The sequence below is a fragment of the Ctenopharyngodon idella genome, chromosome 3 (assembly GCF_019924925.1).
Source record: "Ctenopharyngodon idella isolate HZGC_01 chromosome 3, HZGC01, whole genome shotgun sequence".
NCBI classification, from domain to species: Eukaryota; Metazoa; Chordata; class Actinopteri; order Cypriniformes; family Xenocyprididae; genus Ctenopharyngodon; species Ctenopharyngodon idella.
In genome coordinates, this window is record NC_067222.1 from 23,115,018 (window position 1) to 23,136,897 (window position 21,880).

General features: G+C 38.3%; 1 protein-coding gene across 29 annotated transcripts in view; it reads left to right on the forward strand.

Moving 5' to 3' along the window:
- The window catches only part of maptb (microtubule-associated protein tau b), a 35,908-nt gene that overhangs the window by 9,241 nt on the left and 4,787 nt on the right, over positions 1 to 21,880 (forward strand). For 4 of the 29 annotated variants that reach the window (XM_051885554.1, XM_051885545.1, XM_051885544.1 and 1 more), the window contains 10 exons: positions 6,529 to 6,705; positions 8,048 to 8,161; positions 11,312 to 12,589; positions 14,487 to 14,521; positions 14,826 to 15,014; positions 15,311 to 15,374; positions 15,874 to 15,924; positions 16,439 to 16,671; positions 20,127 to 20,208; positions 20,495 to 20,601. In XM_051885554.1, coding sequence (XP_051741514.1) covers positions 6,546 to 6,705; positions 8,048 to 8,161; positions 11,312 to 12,589; positions 14,487 to 14,521; positions 14,826 to 15,014; positions 15,311 to 15,374; positions 15,874 to 15,924; positions 16,439 to 16,671; positions 20,127 to 20,208; positions 20,495 to 20,601 — 2,313 coding nt within the window. In that variant the 5' untranslated portion in view covers positions 6,529 to 6,545. Of the gene's footprint in view, positions 1 to 6,528; positions 6,706 to 8,047; positions 8,162 to 10,432; positions 10,457 to 11,311; positions 12,590 to 14,486; positions 14,522 to 14,825; positions 15,015 to 15,310; positions 15,375 to 15,873; positions 15,925 to 16,438; positions 16,672 to 20,126; positions 20,209 to 20,494; positions 20,602 to 21,880 lie in introns of all 29 variants that reach the window. The other 25 variants (XM_051885548.1, XM_051885549.1, XM_051885551.1 and 22 more) reach the window with 24 other exon arrangements.

A 21,880-nucleotide genomic window follows, 5' to 3' on the forward strand; every position in this document is an offset into this window, starting at 1 on the left:
GAGAAGGTCATCAGATGGTCAGTGAATGGACTGTAGGTGTGCCGTCTCAGACTAGTGCCCAACTACTACATGGATACATGTCGATGAACACGACCTCAAGAAACCTTTCAGATCTGCAGTGCTGCAGGATCATTTAGCACAGTGTGCTCAGGCAAAATAACGTGATCTGATGAGAGAAGACAGGGCTGAGTGCAATGAAAATACCCACGATGCCCTAGTCCTCTAGATGTGATGGCAGCCCATTGCACTGTTGCGGCAAAATCAGTGAAAGTCCCTCTAGAAATCTGCTGTATCATACAGTTGCAGGCTCTGTCTGTGTGTGTCTGTCACTCTTTCTTTTCTCTCGCCTGCAGTTCCTTTATCCTTTCATCCCTAAAGTGCTCTCTTTCTCTGTCCTTCTCCCTCTCTTTTTCTCGCTCGCTGAATTCTTTCCTCCTGCTTGTTTCGTCTTTGTTTCTCTCTCCTTTCCGCCTACTCGCTCTTGTCCTTTCAGCTCAGAAACCCTCACACATTCCCTCTCTGTCTCTCTCTGTTTTGTCTTCCTCATCACTCACTCTCCACAGCTCACTGTTAACTGTAGGGTTGAAAGGGTAGAACAAGGCTCAGCAATAAGTTTTTTCTTTCTTTTTGGCTGGTCTGGGAAAATAATTCAGATTTGTACCTTCTCTTCCAAAAAGTTACACCAGCCCCAACGATTATGCACTTTATTTAACATATTAAATGTCGTGTGAAATAGTGTATAAAATATGTGCTAGAAAATATTTTCATTATTTTTACAATAAATAATGTAATAAAACAAATGAAAATAATATATTTTAATTTTAATATATTTTATTTTATTGTTTATATAAATAATTTACAGTTAACTTGCAATAATAGCTGGCAAGTACCCCCCCACGCTTTCTCTCAGTCTCTGTTTCCCTTTCACCACTCTCTCATTCTCTTGTGCTTTCTGCAGTAATGTGTCCTGAATATTGATGAGGTAAGAGTTGCCCGTCCCTGGCCGCTGGCCAACTCATATTACAATTCTCCGCCTCACCCCTGCCCACTTCAGTAAGGGCCACCCCTTACTCAGATCAGCCACATGTAACCAGCCCTGTGTTGTCTTTTAAGAGCCCTCCGCATTCCCAAGTCTACCCTTCATAAATCCACCTTTATCATCCATCTCATTTCAGCATTGCCCTTTCTGCTCTGTGCCAACCCCTTAACCACAAAAAGAGAGGGAGACATTCGTCGTTAGGCAGAAAGGCGTAGGCTTCTTAAAGGGGCATTGACATTCTGCCTGCACTGCCCAGGAGGGATCACAATCATTCAGGTCAAGTGCACCAGCACGCTGAGCACCGTGAACAACAACTGCTGACTTCCAGCCAGAGGAGACCAAACTGCATGAGCTCAAAACTCAAATTCACAACAGACTGCTTCTGAAAAGAGAAAACATGGAATCTCCAATTGCACTGTTTACTTTCTTAATACACATTCCTGGTCTTAATGTTATTCATTGTCCACATAATTCCACAGAAAGAAAATGTCTGTCTTTGCAATCTTTTATCAAGATGTAATACCTTGCTCCACCACCAGAATGACTTTTTCGTTGACGTCATCAATCCCTCTTGTTCTTCAGCCCCATCTGGTGCCCGCTTTCCAAAGTTGATTCCCTATGGATAAGATCAAGTGTTGACTTGATGGAAATTGACATGCTTTTCATAACCATGGGTTCATAGCCTTCTAGCAAACACTGAATCAAAAATCAAGTAAACACATTTTCCTGCTGCCCAGACCAGCATGTGCTTCCTCAGGCTATTTTATCCCAGTTGATGCCTGCAAAACTTGGTTGACAAGTGAAGCTGATTGACTGATTCAAGGTAGTTAAAGGAAAGTTTACCATAAAATAAGCATTTTTGTAAGGTTTTACTCATCCTTGTGTCATTCCAAATTTTCTTCTGTGGAACACAGAAGGAGACAATTGAAAAAATGTTCACACTGCTCTTAAAAGTACAATGAAAATAAATAATTCATATGGCCCCAAGTGTGCTATATTTCAGCTGTGTGTGAGGAACAGACAAAATTTAAGTCTTTATTCAGAGAAAAACATATGGAACGATGTGAGAACATGGCATTTGGCGATAGTGATGTCATCTAACCACAATGAACTTATAACGTCAGCATGAAACAATCATGCAATCATCTTTTCTCCCCTATTGTGACATATCCTCGTGAAACAGCTTTTAGAATGAGAAAAAAAATATAGGGCAGGACTTGATTTTGTCTATGGGGAACTGATTGGATCGATTTTGTTTGCTAACTGCTGCAATCATGTGAGTGACAGGTTACTGGAAGGGAGGGAGAATCCATCATCAGAGAAGAGATATTACTGCGAGGGGAGGGGACAATAATATTTTTGTTTAAAGATTACCAAGGCACACAAATTTAAAACAACAATTTATAATAAACTGCAATATTCCATAAAAAATTGAAATCAAGTTATGCACGAGCCAAAATAGACATCTGATGGGGACACCAGCTTACCATTATTCTAAACGCACCATCTGCTGAAGACCAGCTGCTGGGCTGTCCTTTATTTTTTCAATTTTTGAGCATTTCAGCTGTTTATCCCCAGTTTGTGTTTTGCAAGTAAAATTTTTGGGAAATAAATCAGCCCCTATTGATGTAGTGATGGTTTCCACTGCTTATTTGTGGACTGACTGTGGTTGCAGATGGTTTCTAAGCTCTGTTTACTGATATCACAGCCTACAGCCCAATAATGCATGAGGAGCCTGCGGGAGTCAGGCTTGAATTTGCACCACTGCTGCCTCAGGGAAACCCAGCTTGTGTTAGTTTATTATGAAGGTGGCAGATTTCCCCTGGGGGATTTTGAGAAAGATGCTTCCCAACACACTTGTGCAGTGATGTTACTGGGGACTAGGGATGTGCCCGAAGCCGAATACTGTGTTCGGAAAAGAAATTGCGCATTCTACAGCGCCCCCTAAAAGGACAATGTGATGGAAAAAAATATGAGATGGAAGGAAAAAACATATTTCAATGTTTTTGCGTTTTCTCGCAATTGACCCTTCGCAGGGAGTTTGATTGACAGGCGATGTAACCAATCATAACACCGAATCCGCCATTTTGTCCGACAAAGCAGTCAGGGGAGTTAGTGGATTAATGTCGGTGGACTTGAACTTGAAAAATGGTGTGTACTGACGTTTTTCCGTGGATAAAACAACATTCCTTCTAATGTTCATTCATGTTTATATGATGCTAAAAATTAACTAGTAGGAAGAGATGATCGGTTCACGAGCCGCTTGAACTGAGGTTCTACAGCGATCTGTCATGACACATTAAAGAGCTGTTTAGATTTCTTTAAAAATTACAAAGTTTGAAATTTGAGAATTTGTTTCATATCAAAAGTAACCTGCTTTGCCTTGTCTGTCGACGCGTTGTCAGTCGACGCGTTGTCGGTGTCCTCTTTGCTCCGCAATGTATTTTTCACTGCATCAGAATGATGTGTGGCGTGAAAGCGACATGGCTTGTCGGACGTAGCAACAGTAACTAAAGGGGGCAGGTCTTTGCGAATGGTCAATTATATAGTTGGCTAATTGTATTGTATACAACTTGCAGGCATCAGGGAGGCGCTATCAATATGCAGGGTATTGAAATCGCTTTTGAATGCATGCTCCCTTTTTACTTTTGCTTTCCAATTCGCCATCACGCATACCCTATGTATAGGAAGCAACGGTAATGACCACGCATTTTACAAGATACTATGTCAGTGATGCTCAGGATCTGTTGCACACCGAATCCTTCGACATAGTCCTGTCAGTCATCTCTCCTTACTATCCTCACATGATAAGTGAAATCTGTGCAACACGAAAGGTGAAAATTTGACAACTGTTTTCCATGTTCTTTGCCATGCATTTACAATAAATGGGAACCAAGCTTCTGAGTGTAAAAAAGCTACAAAAGAACCATAAATTGCCCCGCTCGTACTTAGTCATATTGGTTTACAAATGAAAACAGATTTTTGGATGAACTGTACTTTTAAAAAGCCATTTTGACTTCTGATGTTGTTCCTCTCTGCTGGTCACTGCTGACTTTGAAGATGATGTAATTGACAAATGTAAACCCACCCCTGCAGCTTTGGCACTATTTTTTTTTAGCTCCACAGCACTTCTTGCCTAAAACAACTTGGTTTTCATTATGACCCCCACATCCAGATGACCTTGCTGTGCGATCTCGGAGCACAAGCGAAGCATTCTGGTGTCCAATTTCATACACATGAGTCATTGACAAAAAAGAATTATGGGATTTGACAATGTTGAATGTGAGCCATCTATTCCATTTTGACAATAATGGAATTCATGCTTATGGGCATCCTGTGTGAAGGAGATGGATGGGATTGTTCACTTTGCTGTCCCAAGTGTGGATTTACTAATAGCTCTGCTGGGACTACATAAGTTTGGCTTAATCTTCTTTGTACAAAGTATAAAGCAGAACATCTAAAAGGAAAACCACATTCTTAGTTGTAACAGGAAGCACACACATGACACAGCACATCAGTGGCCATAAGTAAAATAACAGGATACGGTTTCCTCTGGGTGTGCTTTAAGAGAAAAGGAAATCCCTGTGCCATCAATCCCTTATTCATTTACCCCACCACCATTCAAGTCTGTGAAAATTTCCCCGCCTAACTAACTAATATAGTTATATCATAGTTAAATAAAGGTTACTAACAACAAACCAAACAACCAGCTAACTCGTACAGTAAATCTATGTAAGCTTTTGTATCATACACTATCTGAGCAACTAACTACTGTAAAACATAGTTTATTGTAGTTAAATAAAGTTTACTGACTAACAACTAACTAACAACTACAGCTTAGGGCTGAACGATTAATCGAAAAGTAATCAAAAGCGAAATTCAGAACCTCTAACCGACTTAATTATCCCATGTCGGTTATTTCGTTTTTTAAATCCTGTTAATACTTCCCCCTTTAAAACATACTACCGCGTGTGTAGCCACGTGACTCCGCTCCGTCCAGTCAGTGGCATAAAAGCAACACGGAGATGAACGCCGGTTCAACACACAGAGACGGCGCGCGAGCGGTGAGCCTTGCGTCTTCACTAAACTTTGTCAGGTTTGCCAGTTTGGACATTCAAGCGATTTTAGACTATTGGATGTATATTATTTCGAGCTACCTTGCTCACGCAGCTGCATTGTGGCACAAACACTCATACAAACAGTAGCTGCACAAAACGTAAAGATCGCGGGCACAGAGAGGAACGCAGAAACTAGTTGTCAGCGCTGTCCTGTGATTTATCACTAAAGTAGCTTAGAAACTCAAAACTTATTATAGCATATATTTTTCTACTTTTGAAGGAACTATTTACAACCCACAGCTTCACAATTAATAGAGAGATGGTATGACTCGCAATCGCTCTCATTACGTATTGGTACTGTGCTAATTTATCTTTATCTGATTTACAATGAGCGGAAATCTGTAAGAAATGTTACAAACCATAGATAAAATAACTGCTGATAGTGAGCTGTTATGTCAGATCACTCTTTCAATAGGAAAAAATATCCCACTTTTAATAGTCAATAATATTTACAGTACAAACCTTGTCAGTGAACTATGAGGGCAAAAAAAGGTTTTGATTTTAGGCCATAATCGTCCAGCCCTACTACAGCTGTTGGACAATGAAACTGAAACACCTGGTTTTAGACCACTATAATTTGTTAGTATGGTGTAGGGCCTCCTTTTGTGTCCAAACAGCATCAATTCATCTTGGGAATGACAGATACAAGTCCTTCACAGTGGCCAGAGGGATTTTGAGCCATTTCTCTTCCAGAACAGTGGCCAGGTCACTATGTGATGCTGGTGGAGAAAAACATTTTCTGACTTGCTCCTCCAAAATCCAAAATAAGTGGCTCAAAAAATATTTAGATCTGGTGACAGTGCAGGCCATGGGAGATGTGGAGATCAACTTTACTTTCATGTTTGACAAACCATTCTGTCACAAGTCTTGCTGTGTGTATTGGTGCATTATCATTCTGATACACGGCACCTCCTTCAGCGTACAATGTTTGAACCATTAGGTGCACATGGTCCTCCAGAATGGTTTGGTAGTCCTTGGCAGTGATGCGCCCATCAAGTACAGTAGGGAAAGCCATGATATTGCAGCCCAAACCATCACTGATCCACCTCAGTGCTTTACTCTAGGCACGCAACAGTCCTGTCCTGTTGCACTGCTAATTCAACCTTCACATTCTGCTCTTACTGATGTAACGTAAAATCAGTGAATATTGGCCACCAGGCTACGCATATATAGGCATGAAACCTCTAACACTATATTTGCCAGTTTTTCAGTTTCATTGTCCAACCCCTGTATATACAGTATGTCTGTGTAAGTCTATGTGCTTTGATAATACTACTAATAATATTTTGTGGTTAAAAGGCAATGCAACACATGTTTGCCACTTTGACACATGAACCCCCTGATGCTTATTTTTCTGTTTTAACTCCACAGACTGAAATCATCTCAAAATGGACCATCAGGACCACATGAATTCTGGACAGGTGGGTGACTCTCCTGGGAACAACATAGCATCTGGTGTAGCCAACATGACCATCAGTGACGGCCATCAACAAGACATGAAGAACGGGACAGCAGCACATATGGGAGCAGGTGACAGTCTAGTGAAAGGTCTGTATAAAGAGGGAAAAAATACTGTAGTTGTACTAAATAGAAGGAAAAAAATTAAAGTCTGAAAATCCCCTTTTCCCCACAAAGCGCAGAAGAGCTGAGTGATACTCATGGCAGCGCGTTTCTCACTTATGTCTCGTCTCATACTGAGAAACCCGACACATATGCTTACAGTGACACCACTGAGCAATGTGTTGGTTTCAAATGTCTGTGAAGATATTCATTCATTCAGGTCAATTGCAAAATGTCATATAGAATTTATTTGTTGAACTTTATTTTCCATTTGTTGAATGATGATGGAGATCACAATCACAATTTAAACCTTTAGAGAGACAGTTCACACAGTGATTGTGAGTCTCATGGCAATGTGGTACATGCACATTGCAATTTTAAGGAATCCCCACCAGAAAGTTCATACTATCAATTTAAAACCTGAAAAAAAGATGTGATATCTAGACCTGGGAAAAGTCAGAGATATTAATAACATCTCTTAAATTCATGGAAAAATAGTGGAAATATTTATATATTTTAGCTACTCTCAAGTATTTTGTTAGCAAAAAATTGCTCAGTGTATGCATTTGCTATGATTAAAAAGATATATATTTAAAAATCCTGTAATCATGAATGACTGAAAAAGTCCTGGAAATTTATTTGTTAAAAAGTTGTGAAAACCATGCCACCTTCGGATAGCCGTGGAAGGCATATGGATAAATGATTAGATGTCTTTAAATGTTGGAAAACAAAGTTCAGTTACAAATAGCTTCTATAAGACATGTGTCCTGCCTGCATTGTCTGTTCACAATAGTTTTAAAAAATAAATCTGTGCATATAACATTGATAGTAGATTAGTTCTTTGTATGTTTCGTATGATGTATAGTTGGATGAGGCTCAGATGTGAGGAAATAGGTCATAGTTTACAAAAAAAGGGTAATCTGTCTTGCCTGCTTTGGATTGTTCTGGCACAACTGACAAGCTTTCAGCAAGCCCCAGGCTCCCTCACAGAACACAGACGAAACCTTCTTATCAACCAGCAACTTGAAAGTCTAGCTCATTTGTGCTGGCAGAATTCAGTGAAGCAGAATGTCTCTAAAATGGCAAATTTGGTAAAATAAAGTTTGGAAAAAACCATGACACTGACTTTTAGAGAGTTTACCCATTAAGAAATGATGTTTAAGCAGTTATAGCTCTTGTATCAAGAGTGTACTAACAGATGCATCAAGGTCATGTTGTACTTCTTCCTTTACCTAGAAGAAGACTAGAAGAGAGTAAGGAGGTTGACTTCTCTAAATATAATTTTTGCCTTGTTTGCCATCTCAACCTCCTCTGTTGTCCAATCTAAAAGTTCACCGCTCTCTCATAGAGGAGACACATGAACCAGCGCCTGAAGTGAGAGCCCAAAACCTTGTTTTAGATGACTCCGAACCCAAGTCCTCGTTTGATAAAGATGTGCCATTGGGTATGATCCTCCAATTTAAACTACAATTGTGCCGCTCTACTTTCGCTGTACTATGCTGCCTGTTGCTCAGCTTCATAAGGCCAGTTCCCTTGATCCCATAACTCTCTATTACACTGCTGATTCAAACATTCAATTTGGATTTCCCAAGGATGCAATAATACTATATTGTACTATTCAAATTAAATTTTCTGTGTAATTGTCATTGAAATTATTAATTTAATAAATATATATTTTTGTGATAAAAGCCAGCCTCTCATATTTCCCCTTCAACAGTGGACAAATGAGAGTGCTAGATACAAATTTAGCCATTTATCATCCACACCTTGCTGCTTTTCTCCATTCACTATGCTTTGATTTCTAATGGAGGGCCCTTCCAGGTGGTTATGCAGTTCTTATTTTTAATGCATATTAACATGAAAGTTTTTTTCCCCTAAAATTCTCCCAATTGCAGGCCTTAGGATTCCATCAGTCATGGAAAACATGGAAAAATCTGAGAATTTGAAAGTGATTTCTGTGCTTGAAAATGGCATGGAAACTAATAAAACTTTAAATGTCATAGAAATTATATAACTGTAGTGAAAGTAAATGTGATTATGCTATGTATGGAGGCTCAGCAAGCCAAATCCTCAATTGAGCCACATTCAAATCTCAGGCAAATTTTTTTTCTTTTTAGAGACTGACATGCATCTGATGTACAATTGGAAATCCTTTGTAGAGTTCATATGTAATAATAATCAACAACAGAAAAAGTCATGGGGAAAAAACAGTGGGAACCTTGACACTAACATAAGAATTTATGCCTTGCTTTTGCTTGTAACAAGTTTCCAAAAAGCAGTGCTTATTACCATTGTCAACAGAACAGTGACAGCCATAAATCTGGATCCTCTCAGGAATGACCTTGCCATGTTCTTAGAAGCTTTTGGAAACTTAGTTGACTTGATTTTTCACTGAGGCGTGCTGATGTAAAGCAGCACTGAAAAAATTCACTAAAGCTAATTGCATACCTTCAAGGCTATAAAATGCAACTGCAACAGGAAGCAGTGTTCCCAAGAAACACAACTAACTCTTTAAAAGATTCAATGCCAGTAAAAGCCCAGGATATTTGTCAAAGAGTAATTAGGCAGGTCTACTTTACCCTTCCTTTTTGCATAAGAGAATAATATCAGGTCTGGGTAGGGCGAGTACTAGACTAAACAGTAGTGCCCAGAACATCCATTTGTTAAATGAGTAAATGAGATAAGCGCTCAAATCGCTAATGGATTAGATGGATGCACCTGTCTGAGGCGTGACCTAGGCATGATATAGGATGGAATAATAATAATAGTAATAATTATAATACCTCTAATTATTGTTGTTATTATTATACAATGTATGCAGTGCTAATATATTTCTGTCGTAAAACTTCACCATCATTTGCTGTTTTAAGGCACCCAACTTGTAACAGCCAAAAATATTTATAATTGTGTGAATATATATATATATATATAAGTGAAATCAGAGCACTGTACTTCATGCTACAGATGTGTTCACATGTTGAAAAAAAAAAAAAAAAAGCTATTTGGTCAAATATTCACAACAAAAACAATAAGGCCTTCTTCTGCCATTACATAGGACATAATTACCTCACAAAAGTTCAAGGTCTGAGTAAATGGACTTCATTTATCATTTACCCCCCAAGGCCACAAACTCATCGATCTTGTCAGAGGAATTGCCGTCTAGTTGAGACAAAGGCATTAAGATAGTGTTACGTATGTTGTATGCTATGGTTCTATGAAGTTGGGAGTGATGTAAATGGATTAGACTACCATTAGCCATCAGCTGAATATTTAATATTAGAGAACATGTTGCTGATGTTTGCAATACAGCTGAAATGGGTCTGCATCTTTAATTGCTACAAAGTTCACTTAACATGCTTGTTATGAACTGGCAGAGAGATCAAATGTCTATCAAGTCATACATAATGTAGACTTATTTCCACATTTATTTCATATGATAGACCCATTTTACTTAAAAGATATTGGGGAATGAATTAAATTAATGAAAACATTTTGCTGTTTCCCGTAATGTATAGATTGATAAGCATTATGTTTTCTGCCAGCCACTTCAATTCACAATTCAGCATGTTTAGAAGACAATATATTTGCCGAATTTCTTGCAATAGGAAACCTACCATTCAGGGCAAAAGAATCCTAGTGCTGCTGTTAATGTTCTTTGTATCCCATCTGTTCTTTTAACTTGCTTCCATGTGATTACTCATTTTTGACCGGTCAGGAAGGACAGCAGAAGCTGGAGAAGGTATGGTGGGCTCACCACCCCCTTATCCACCTGTAGTGTAAAAGTTCAATGGATTTACAAACACAATGGGTTCATGACCACCACAGTTTCATTCTTTCATTGCTTGCGCATACATGCAACAATCAAATATGAGATCTCAATGGGAACCACTTCTATATTCTTTCTAAATAAATCTGTTTATATTTGCTCTATATTGCATCACTGTATCTGAGAAAATGAAAAGTCTGGAAATACATGCTATAATTGAATTCTGAAAATTACAGCTATAATTGAATGCATTAAAAGTGATTCTAATGCATTCACAGCACAATGCTTTTTACTGCTCAGATCGGATGCAAAAGTTTCCATCAGTGTATTAAATGATACTTGCAAATTCTCAATGCACCAATTCATTGCTTCACTGGCCATTTTGCTACCAGTCATCAATGCTTTACACACTGAGGCTCACAGAGATGTTGTGGGTCATTGTGGATATTGTGGTCTGAATGGCCAGTTGATATTTATGCTTGGTTTTGATTGTTTTTGTTGTGACTGAATGAGTGAAGAGGCACTTTTATAAGTACTGATCCCATAACCCCTTGAGACTACTCTTGATCCCTCATTTTGCCACTATAGTTACCCATTTTTTGGTACAATCCATGTTGCAACCTACTGCTTGCTAATTTAGATTAGCAAGCATTGTGTAAAAGTGCCTTTAACTCAAAGTTTAGTGTGTAAAATCAGATTTTTGGACTGTTTAACTTTTGTGATGAAAACAGAAACTTGTCTTTTGTGTCGTGTTCGGGCTCCTTACGTGGTTCTGTGCTTTTAGTTCCTTGATTCCTTTTCTTTCTCTGCTTCTAATGTTGACTGTAGAGAGAGGGCGGTTGAGTGTTGCTAATTCTGCAGTGTTGTCTGTGGCTGTTCCTATCATTCTGCCTTCCACGTCATCAGAAGAATTAACACCTGGAAGTCCGCCAGAGAGTGGCCGGAGCAGTGCGGCATCAGTGGATGGGGAGGGAGAGCAGGAGAATGGGGAAAGAGAAAGTTCTGTCAGCCCACGGGAATCACCAATGTCTCCACATCCGCTGGCGACAACCCTTGCTGATGGTTTGGATTCCGGGATCACAGGCTTTGACAGTCAGCTGAAGAGAAGTCCTTCAGATAAGATGTCCGACCATCATAGTCCCAGTGGATCTGAGGAGGAGGAGAAAGAAGAGAATAAAATGGAGAAGTCTGAAAGAAGATTTTCTGATTCTGTGGAAGAAGCACCTAGAAGAGCTATCAACATGAAAGAGGATAAAGAAGAGGACAAAGAAGAAGTTAGTGACAAAGAGGAGGAAGAAATAGGAGTTTCCTTGGTGCAAAGTTCTGTGACCCAAGACTTGAGAACCCAGAAAGATGACAAGATTGATGATGAACATGAAACCCCTTCTCATCTTCCCATGACCCCAGAGGAAGCTAAAAAACGTGGCCTATCGTTTGACTACACAGAACCTCAGGATCCCAGTCATCAAAGTGGTCCTGTGGGCTGGGAGTGCAGCTCCGACAAAACGCCACCGGAAAGCAAGAGCCCAGACTCGTGCAGGGTGGATCCAGGCTCACCTCTTTCCCCTAGTGCTGCCGCCGACCATATCCAAGAGGAATCATCTCTTACAGACTTCCAAACGGATGCTCAGGAAGAAGAAGAGGAAGTAGAGTTACCAGAACCAGAACAAGTAGAAGATGAGACCACTGTTCCTCCTTTTTCCCTAGAAGATGCTGCACCCAAGATGGAGCCCAAGGCAGAGGAACATATAGAACCTAAAGAAGCAAAAGAAATCAAGCAGGAGAAATACTTGGAGACAAGTGACAATGATCGCATCGATAAAGTACAGCCTGTTGCCACACCAGAACCTGTTGCCACACCAGAACCTGTTGCCAAACCTGAACCTGATGCCACCACAGCTAAAGATGCCGTTAAGCCCAGCGCCCAAGTAATGCCCACAAAAGCATCAAGCAAAGCAGCTCCTGTCAAAGAAGCTCCTTCCAAAAAAACAAAGAAACTCGTCGCTACAGTCGTTGCCACTCCTTCCCCCGAATCTGCTCCTAAACTTCAGAAAACCCCCTCTAAAGATGCTGCTCCGGCCAGAAAAGCAAGTGTCCCATCCAAAGGTCTGTTTTCCGTTCTGTTCCTCCAAACCCCACACAAATCTTTTTATTTCTCCTTCTCTTTTATTTTTTTTAAAAAGTAGATTAGTAGAACTACGCAGCACCCTTTCTGATAAGCGCACACTATGAAATAAATGTGTTCGGTTGAAGAAATGGGCTGCTTGTAGCCACAAAATCTCTCTCTCTCTCTTGATCCTTTGTACCCCGTGTGTCTCTTCTCCTTTCCTCTCTGTGTGTGGTCAGTGTTATTCCGCTTTTGTCTGTGACTAACTGCATTGATTGACTGTTATTGCTGGCACTGTTTTCACCTGCCCCTGTGTATTGCATGTCTCCTGTGCATGATGTGTATTGAATGTATCACTCACAGAACTGTGCATTACCTTTGTGGGTCTACCCCTTTCCAAGATGTCCATTTTAATAAACAACCAAATGGACCCAGATGCCCAAGCTGATGGGGTTGACTATAACACACACTGAAAGGAGAAGGTCAGCATTTTCTGCTGGGTTCAAGACAAACATCTTAAATGTCTCCCACAGCTGTGCAGACATCTCCTACAAAAAGATCAGACAAGCTCACTCAATAATGTGAAACATTCATTTTTGCAAACCATCTCTAGACAATCATTTGGCTTTTAGCAATTTAGCAAGTTTGGTGCATGCAAGGCAACACTGTATTGATATTCGTGGATCATTCTGCACTTCTTTCTTCTCCACAATTTTTTGTCTTGATTTTAGCCATCTACCATCATCTTTTTTTTTTTTAACTTTGTAAGCTTAGAAATAAACCAATAAATAAATAAAATGCATATTTGCATGAACTTGTATACTGAATTGTAATCGGTATTCTCTTACCTATGTCTATTTAATCAGCTTGAGCAACTGTGGAGAAGGTGTCAAGTTATGTGTTGATTCTTGTCCAAAGCCAAAAGAAAATAAGATGTGCATTCATTATCATGACAACGACAATGACAGCTCTTATTGAGCATTTTATTTACACAGCTCCAAAGCCTAAACCCTAAGCTAAAACTTTAACACTACACTTTTGCTGCCTTGCAAGCACAGCTATTTACACTTAAGGAAAATAAAATTACTGTTGTTTCCCTATATGAGGTTAAAACATTCTTAATGCATTTTGCAATAATAAAACAAGGTCCTGCACAAATCAATTGATGCCAAAAAAAGGTCCTTGGTAAAAGAATAGTTCACCCAAAAAACCATGTCATCATTTTCCTCGCCCTCCTGTTATAGTACTAAACCCATGTGACTGGGTTCAAGGAATATCTTCACATCTCCAATGGAATATTTACCGTTGCAACCAGATAATTATGAGAGCTTACATCAAAAACCAGACCAGTTCACATTATGAATGAATCATTCAATTTGTTGTGTGAACTGAATTCTCTCAGTTTATTTAAAATATGAATCAGAGATCACTCCTAAACAAATACTCTCATGAACTCTCATAATGAAACCAGCAAGAATTTTCAGTGCATTTGAATTATATTTTGGTCTGTTCCTATAAAGCTCAAGAATGGCTTCAGAAAATTTGGAATATACTTCTGTGTTTCACAGAAGAAAGAAGCTTTTTCAGGTTGGGAACAACATGAGGGTGAGCAAAACAATGACAGAATTTTCATTTTGGAATAAATGTTTGTTTCTGAATGTTTATCATAAACAAACATAAAAAAAACTGAAACACTGGAATCTGTGCTTCTGGGAACAGGACTCTCTACATCACATCTGATAAATCACATTGAGCACTGATGTAAAAACACATCAACAACAACTTTCCTTCTTTGAATCAAGTAGATCGACATCTTGATAAATGTAAGTCTTGATTTCGGGAAACTAAAACCATCAGTATATGAGCTTGCACTTACTGTTCCTTTCTTTCTTACAGCCAAGGCTGGAGTAGGGGCAACTCCTGAAAAAAAGGTACAGTTATCACAGGTGATATTATGGTTCGTGGGGAAAAACAGCTACAAGTCTGTAGCCAGATTAGTTTAAATACACCACTACTAAGAGGAGTCATCGTTTCATAAATTAATTTGTGTTTACACTTAATTTTCTTTAAATTTCTAAAAACTAAATCATCTTCAATTTTACTTTAGCATTTTATTTGGTATTTGTTTTATTTTTAATTGATTTTAGCATATCTTTTATTTTTTAAGTTAATTTACTGATTGCTTTTTACCATTGTTTTACATTTTTGTCTCTATCACACTCTCAAACACATAAGATACCCACAACAACCTTGCATGCAAAATCTAGACCCACTTCTGCCCCCCAAAGAGGGTCTTCAGTCTCAGGCATCCCCAGCAAAAAGCCCCCAGGCTCCTCAACTCCACCATGTCGCTTTAGCAGTCCAGGTTCCGCAAACTCTGTAAAAACTCCCAACAGTGCAGGAGCAAGAGAGTTCAGGGCCACGGTGAGTACTGCCGCCCATCCCTAACCATCGGCCAAGAGCTTTTGTTCTGTAAAAAAAAAGCCTGTCAGTGGGTTTGTTTATGAACATTTCAAAACATTAAGGTCCCACATTAATAGGGTCCCTACAAGGGAATTGAATTTACAGCACCTGAAACACTTCACAACATCAACATCCTTATTACCACAGCAGAAAGTTAACAAATGTATTTATGTCATGTTTCGGTGTATTATTGCATTTAATTTTAAAAATAAGAGATTTACTATTAGCTGATTCTTGCTTTAATTGTCCATATTTAGGCTGGAGATGCCAAGACGAAGACAGGTGGTGCCAAACCTCAAGGAGTTGGCACCAAAATGACTGGTAAGTGATTTTTAGATGTTCCACATGAATCTTTATTTAGTACCATGAAAAGGAAGGATACTTGGTGACTCAACATTTAATTCCCCTTTCTGACAGTTTGAAAGGGAAATTAAATGTTATGTGAGCCAAGCACTTTCAAGCAATGTAGTCTTCAAATTTTTTTTTAACAAATTTCGCTTTTTTAATGCATTCTTCCTTGGCATAAGCCCACTCCACATTCAGTACACAATCCACATTCATCGCTGTATGCAAACAAAAGTGCACTGATTATAAATTCATAATATTCTGGAAGTATTTGTGGTTCAGTGTATTCACTGCATGGCAAACTGCAAAAGTGAGCACACCTTCCTGTCATTTCACTGTGCATTACTTAACTAGTGTTCAGGAAGTACACAATATTTGCCTACTAGAAATGGGTTGTGAAACCCCAAGGGAATGATTCTCTGTTTATAGAGAATTCATGTGACTGATTTGTACCACTTTGATTTGTGAAATACAGCTGCTTCACGGATGGAGCAGCGAAAGACAGGACCAGGGTCCATTGAAAGAGGTAAAAAAGCCTCTTTTGTGTGGGAGCCAGTCAAAATTTTGGTAACACTTTAGTATAGGGAACATGTATTCACTATTAACTATGACTTTTCCCTCAATAAACTCCTAATTTACTGCTTATTAATAGTAAGCTAGTTGTTAAGTTTAGTATTGTGTATGATTAAGAATGTAGAATAAGGTCATGCAGAATAAGGCATTAATGTGTGCTCAATAATTACTAATAAACAGCCAATATTCTAGTAATATGCATGCTAATAAGCAACTAGTTAAAAGACCCTAAAATAAAGTGTTATCCAAAATTTCTACTGTAAAATACAGCTGTTGGCCAAAAATCTGCACAGCTGAAATAATAAAACTCCACAAAACTCCATGAAAGCTTCTACATATTAACATGCCAAAGAAAGGCTGGAAGGTGAAAACCTTTACTTTAGGATAATTAACTACAGAGTAAATTAAAATCAGAAGAGCAAAAACAGAAGAAAATATTCTGGTCTTCTGTTGTTTTTCACCATCAGCTGACTCACCTAAAACCCCAGACCGTAGTGGTTGCAGCAGCCCGGCCAGTCGGTCCTCCACTCCTGGACAGCAGGTGAAGAAAATAGCGGTGGTGCGCACCCCTCCCAAATCACCTGGTTCATTGAGATCTCGTGCCCCGATCGCTCCTGTTGCACCAATGCCTGACCTGAAGAACGTCAAGTCCAAGATTGGCTCCACTGAGAACCTCAAACACCAACCTGGAGGCGGGAAGGTAATTCTGTCATGCATGTTTGGCAACATTTTTTTTCAATTGGCAAAATCACACGTCTGGAAGGTCTGAAAACAAAACCAGCTGGTTGGGACTCTTTTAGTGTGGAATTAAAAGACTCAGACTGGAATGTTTACAGTTTGATACAAGAAAGCTCTAAGGGAAAACTTTGACCCCATCTGTTGGAAGTAGGCCAATCATCATAGATGTTTGAGTGGAGATATCTAGTGGATATTTGGATTCTGAAAGATACTTGACAGAAAAGCCAATAATCAAGCTCATCCATGTTGAAGAAAATTGGTTGTAAATTGAAAGTACGTCAACACAGAAAAGAAAATGCACTTTTATGTCTTTAACAGTAGAACCCCTTTGCAGAGCCTGGGATCTGCAGTTCAACTCAAAGCGCAAGGTTAACACTCTTGACTCTCCTTGTCCTTTTCCAGGTGGCTATTGTTCATAAGAAGATCGACTTGTCTAATGTTCAGTCTAGATGTGGATCCAAAGACAATATCAAGCATGTTCCTGGAGGTGGTAATGTGAGTAACTGGTAGGGTTAGAACTCCTTACTCAGAAAAATAGTGTAGTTAGAAGCAGTTAACACTAGATATAGTTGTAAAATAATGTAGAAAATGATAAAGTGAAGAACAACCAATTATAGCATTAAATTTCAGCTGTTTCTGATTGAAAATAGGCCCCCCTACATGACATATCTTGTATAATGGAATTGGACCAGTTCCCTCAGGATATCACTCCATTTATGTTTAAGTTACATGAGATATTCTATTTTTAAATGGTCAAAAATAGGGACTTAAACACCTCAAACTTTGACTATGACTGCTGTATATTTCTAACAGTTTAAAGTATGTAAATCTCTCAAAGACAGTTCTGCACACTGAATGTCAATAGTTAGCTCTTGTAACTAATGAAACCCTGACAAATATCCACAGTCAAAGCTTTTAAGTAGCTCTCCATCTACAAGTCAAGTATTATCTCCCAAACAGCCACACAGTCAAAAAGACAGTGTGATTTGTTTCTATTTTTAAACTGTTAGATTATATTAGATTAAAAGAGTTTAGACAAAAGACTATTTTTAAATTTAATACTAAGCCTAAACATCCACAATTAAAACATCCACATTTTATTTGAAAGCTATATTATTTATTTCCTTAGTGACCAAAAAGTTTACTATTTAATATTTAAAACATAAATTATATAAATGTTACATGTAAACATGTAAGAATTTATATAGTTTAATCATTCCTTTTATCGTATTAACTGTATTAAAGGGTTAGTTCACCCAAAAATGGAAAATTCTGTCATTAATTACTCACTCTCATGTCGTTCCACACCCGTAAGTCCTTCGTTCATCTTCAGAACACAAATTAAGATATTTTTAATGAAATCCGATGGCTCAGTGAGGCCTGCATTACCAGCAAGTTAATTTACACTTTCAATGCCCAGAAAGCCACTAAAGACATATTTAAAACAGTTCATGTGACTACAGAGGTTCAACCTTAATGTTATGAAGAGACGAGAATACTTTTTGTGTGCCAAAAAACCCCCCAAAATAACAACTTTTCAACAATATCTAGTGATGGCCGATTTCAAAACACTGCTTCATGAAGCTTCGAAGATTTACGAATCTTTAGTTTCGAATCAGTGGTTCGGATCCCGTATCAAACTGCCAAAGTCCCGTGAACTATTGAAATTTCGAAACACTTATGACGTAACAAAGCCTCGTTTACTGAAATCATATGACTTTGGGCCTCTGAACCACTGATTCGAAACAAAAGATTCGTAAGTCTTCGAAGCTTCATGAAGCAGTGTTTTGAAATCACCCATCACTAGATATTGTTGAATAAAGTCATTATTTTGTTTTTTTTTTGGCGCACAAAAAGTATTCTTGTCACTTTATAATATTAAGGTTGAACCACTGTACTCACATGAACTGTTTTAAGTATATTTTTAGTACCTTTCTGGGCATTTGAAAGTGTTAATTATCTTGCTGTCAATGGAGGCCTCACTGAGCCATCGGATTTTATCAAAAATATCTTAATTTGTGTTCTGAAGATGAATGAAAGTCTTACGGGTGTGGAACGACATGAGGGTGAGTAATTAATGACAGAATTTTTCATTTTTGGGTGAACTAACCCTTTAATGTCTCCTAAGTCCTAGTTTTAATCATGTCTGTAAAAGGTGGCTACTAAAATAAACCATTACAATTTGAACTGACTCTGATGGCTTTAGCTATGAGCTGTGCTATTAGATGCCGGAGTTTCATGAAGGTGCCTAGTTCAGGGTCTGCGGCATTCCTTCACAGGAAATGCATTTACGAAAGACATCCATCTAGATGCCTTTGCAAAACTAGGTTCAGTTAATTTGCCTGAATCCCCAGTGTTAGTATCTCCTCTTACCTGGTGTTCTTCTTGGTCCCTTCTGGTGATGCACCTGGATTGCTGACTGGTGTTGCTGTATTGCAGATGTGCTGCTGTGGAGTTTGCATGCATTTACCATAGAGAGAGATGTTTCTTCCACTGTAGAGAATGGGGAAAAAAAATTCTCTGTGGGTGAAGATTGTTAGGGTAGTCTCGGGTAGTCAGATATGCATAATAAACTCCAAGGGATATGGATCTTCACTTGACTGCTTGAATCTGAGCATGTGCGTTATTACAGCGCTTGCAAGGTGTATTTAAATCATCAATCTGTTTTCAAATCCCTCATTTCTACTTTTTTTTTTTTTGCAATTCTTTTTGACTTTAAGATTCTATCCAAACTAGATAATTTCATCCTTTCATCCCCCCCCCCTCTCCCCCTCTCCTAATTGGGATAATTTTACCAAAAATGTTGTTTTGTTTCCTTACAAGCGCTGCTATTGCCTTCAGATGTAAATGTAGTTATATCTGAATTTTGTCTTAGACAGTAAATCAGATATAACATGTTTTTTGCATTACAATCTCTTCCCTCTGTAAGTATATGAGTGATGCATATAATGAGTGAATCTCTTTTCTGACTCAACATCTGGGACAGAGGGGAAATTTTCCATGTCTTGAATCTTATTTGAGAAGGTATTTACACATTTTTACATTTGATCATGAAAAGACCAAGTGTAAATGCCCTCTATGATGTATACTGATAGAGAGTAATCACTTTTATACCAGATGTGACATCTACTGAGTCTAAATACATATAATATGTAGACTTTACTTCTCCCAAATATAAATACATCACTCCATTACATTTGCAAGAAGTGCAGAAATAGTCATTTGGATTTATATCCAATTTATGGTGGCCTGTCAGTGGTAGCAAGTTTCTTCTCTGTCCCATGAACCCTGTTGTTGTGATTAATGGCCATTTTCCTACTCCAGATCATCAGCTCCTCAGGTGCCCGAGCATGTGGTTCATTTCCTCCTAAACTGCTTTGGTTGATGACTGACTCTTATCTGTTCCTCATGCTTTAGGTTCAGATAGTGCACAAAAAGATCGACCTAAGCAACGTCCAAGCAAAGTGCGGCTCCAAGGAAAACATTCATCACAAACCAGGTGAGATTTCAGTCAGATATAAAGAAATGTATTAAAAATGCATGTTAGCACAAATGTGACAACCAACATTGATTACTGTAGAAATATTATAAAATGTTTACGCATTTAAGTTTTATTATACAATTGTTTACAAATTGTATACAAATTATACAAATAATACAAAATTGTATTTACCTTATTGGTTTGGAAGTGCCATCCCCAACTTCTTCTTCACCTCCAGTAAACTAAAATCAGAGGGGACAGGTTTGTTTTAAACAGAAGTTTTACACTTTTATCTGTATTTTAGGAGGTGGAAATGTGGAGATCAAATCTGAGAAGTTGGATTTCAAAGCCCAGTCAAAGGTTGGATCTTTGGAGAACATTGGACATGTTCCTCGGGGTGGACAGAAGAGGGTATGTTCTTGACTTTATTAAGCACAGCACCATCACAAGTCTCTAAAGAGTCACAAAATGTGCAATACTGTGTTGAATTATTTGTAATATAGATGTAGAATTACAAAAAATTCACAAAAATATTACAATGCATAAGACAATGTGTTTCACGATACATTTTTACTTTTTAATATATATCCTTTTATCTGCACTACTCACTTTAAAGTTTCCTTCATGTTTGATCTTGTTATGGTCAGCATGCTTTCTCCTGCTTGGCAGACTTCAATGTACTTTTTTTGCACAGATTTTTGCCAACTTCTTTGAGTTGCCTTTTAGATGTAGGGTGAATTCAGGGGGATTGGGAAAAAGTGTCCCAATCAACTTAAATTCACCCTACTGTTTTTAATTGGACTGTTTGTTTAAATACAGAATACAAGGTTGGAAAAGCACCTAATCTAGCGCAATTGATAGTTATTATCCCATGGTCCATTAACTATCTATTTAAATGTTTATTTCATCCAAAATTTAAAATTCTGTCTTCATTTACTTACCTTGTGGTTTCCAAACCTGTGTGACTTTCTATCTTCTGTGGAACACAAAAGGAGACATTCAGCAGAATGTTCTGGCTGCTCTACTCCATTTAATGAAAATGAATGAGGGTTTTTGGCCCCCCCAAAAAGCCAAGACTCCTTTTGTGTTCCACTGAGAGAGAAAATCATATGACATGTCAGTGAATAAATTATGAACTATTTCTTAAATGAAAAGCAGCTTTATGAAAACTTACTTACCTCATTAAATCTGAATGAATTTAGTCATCACAACACAAAAACAAAGTCTATACGTGCTAATGAATTACAAATAATTAGGTAATAAATGATTTTATATATGTAACAAATTAAATAAAAGTACAGCACAGAATCTGAGTGATAAAACAGCAACTGGGCATCTTGCTCTCCTTCATCTTCTCTCTCTACTGAACATATTTTTAGCCATTTTCAAGATCACTGCACTTTTTAGAGCTGCTAACTATTTTTCCATGCCGTAATTTTCTGCTCCTGTCTCTGTTTTTATCACACTTATCCTGAAACTGCTGGCTGAGTGCTGCTTTTATGTGTTAACATTCAGGAATATTCAGGAATCAAGTAGGAGTGCTGATCTAAGAACTATTTCCAGCAGATAAAAGTTCATGGTTACACTTTATTTTGATGGTCCACTTTAGACATTCTACTAACTATAAGCAACTTTGCAACTACATGTCAGCTAAATCTCATTAGAGTATTAATAGACTGTTAGGTTAGGG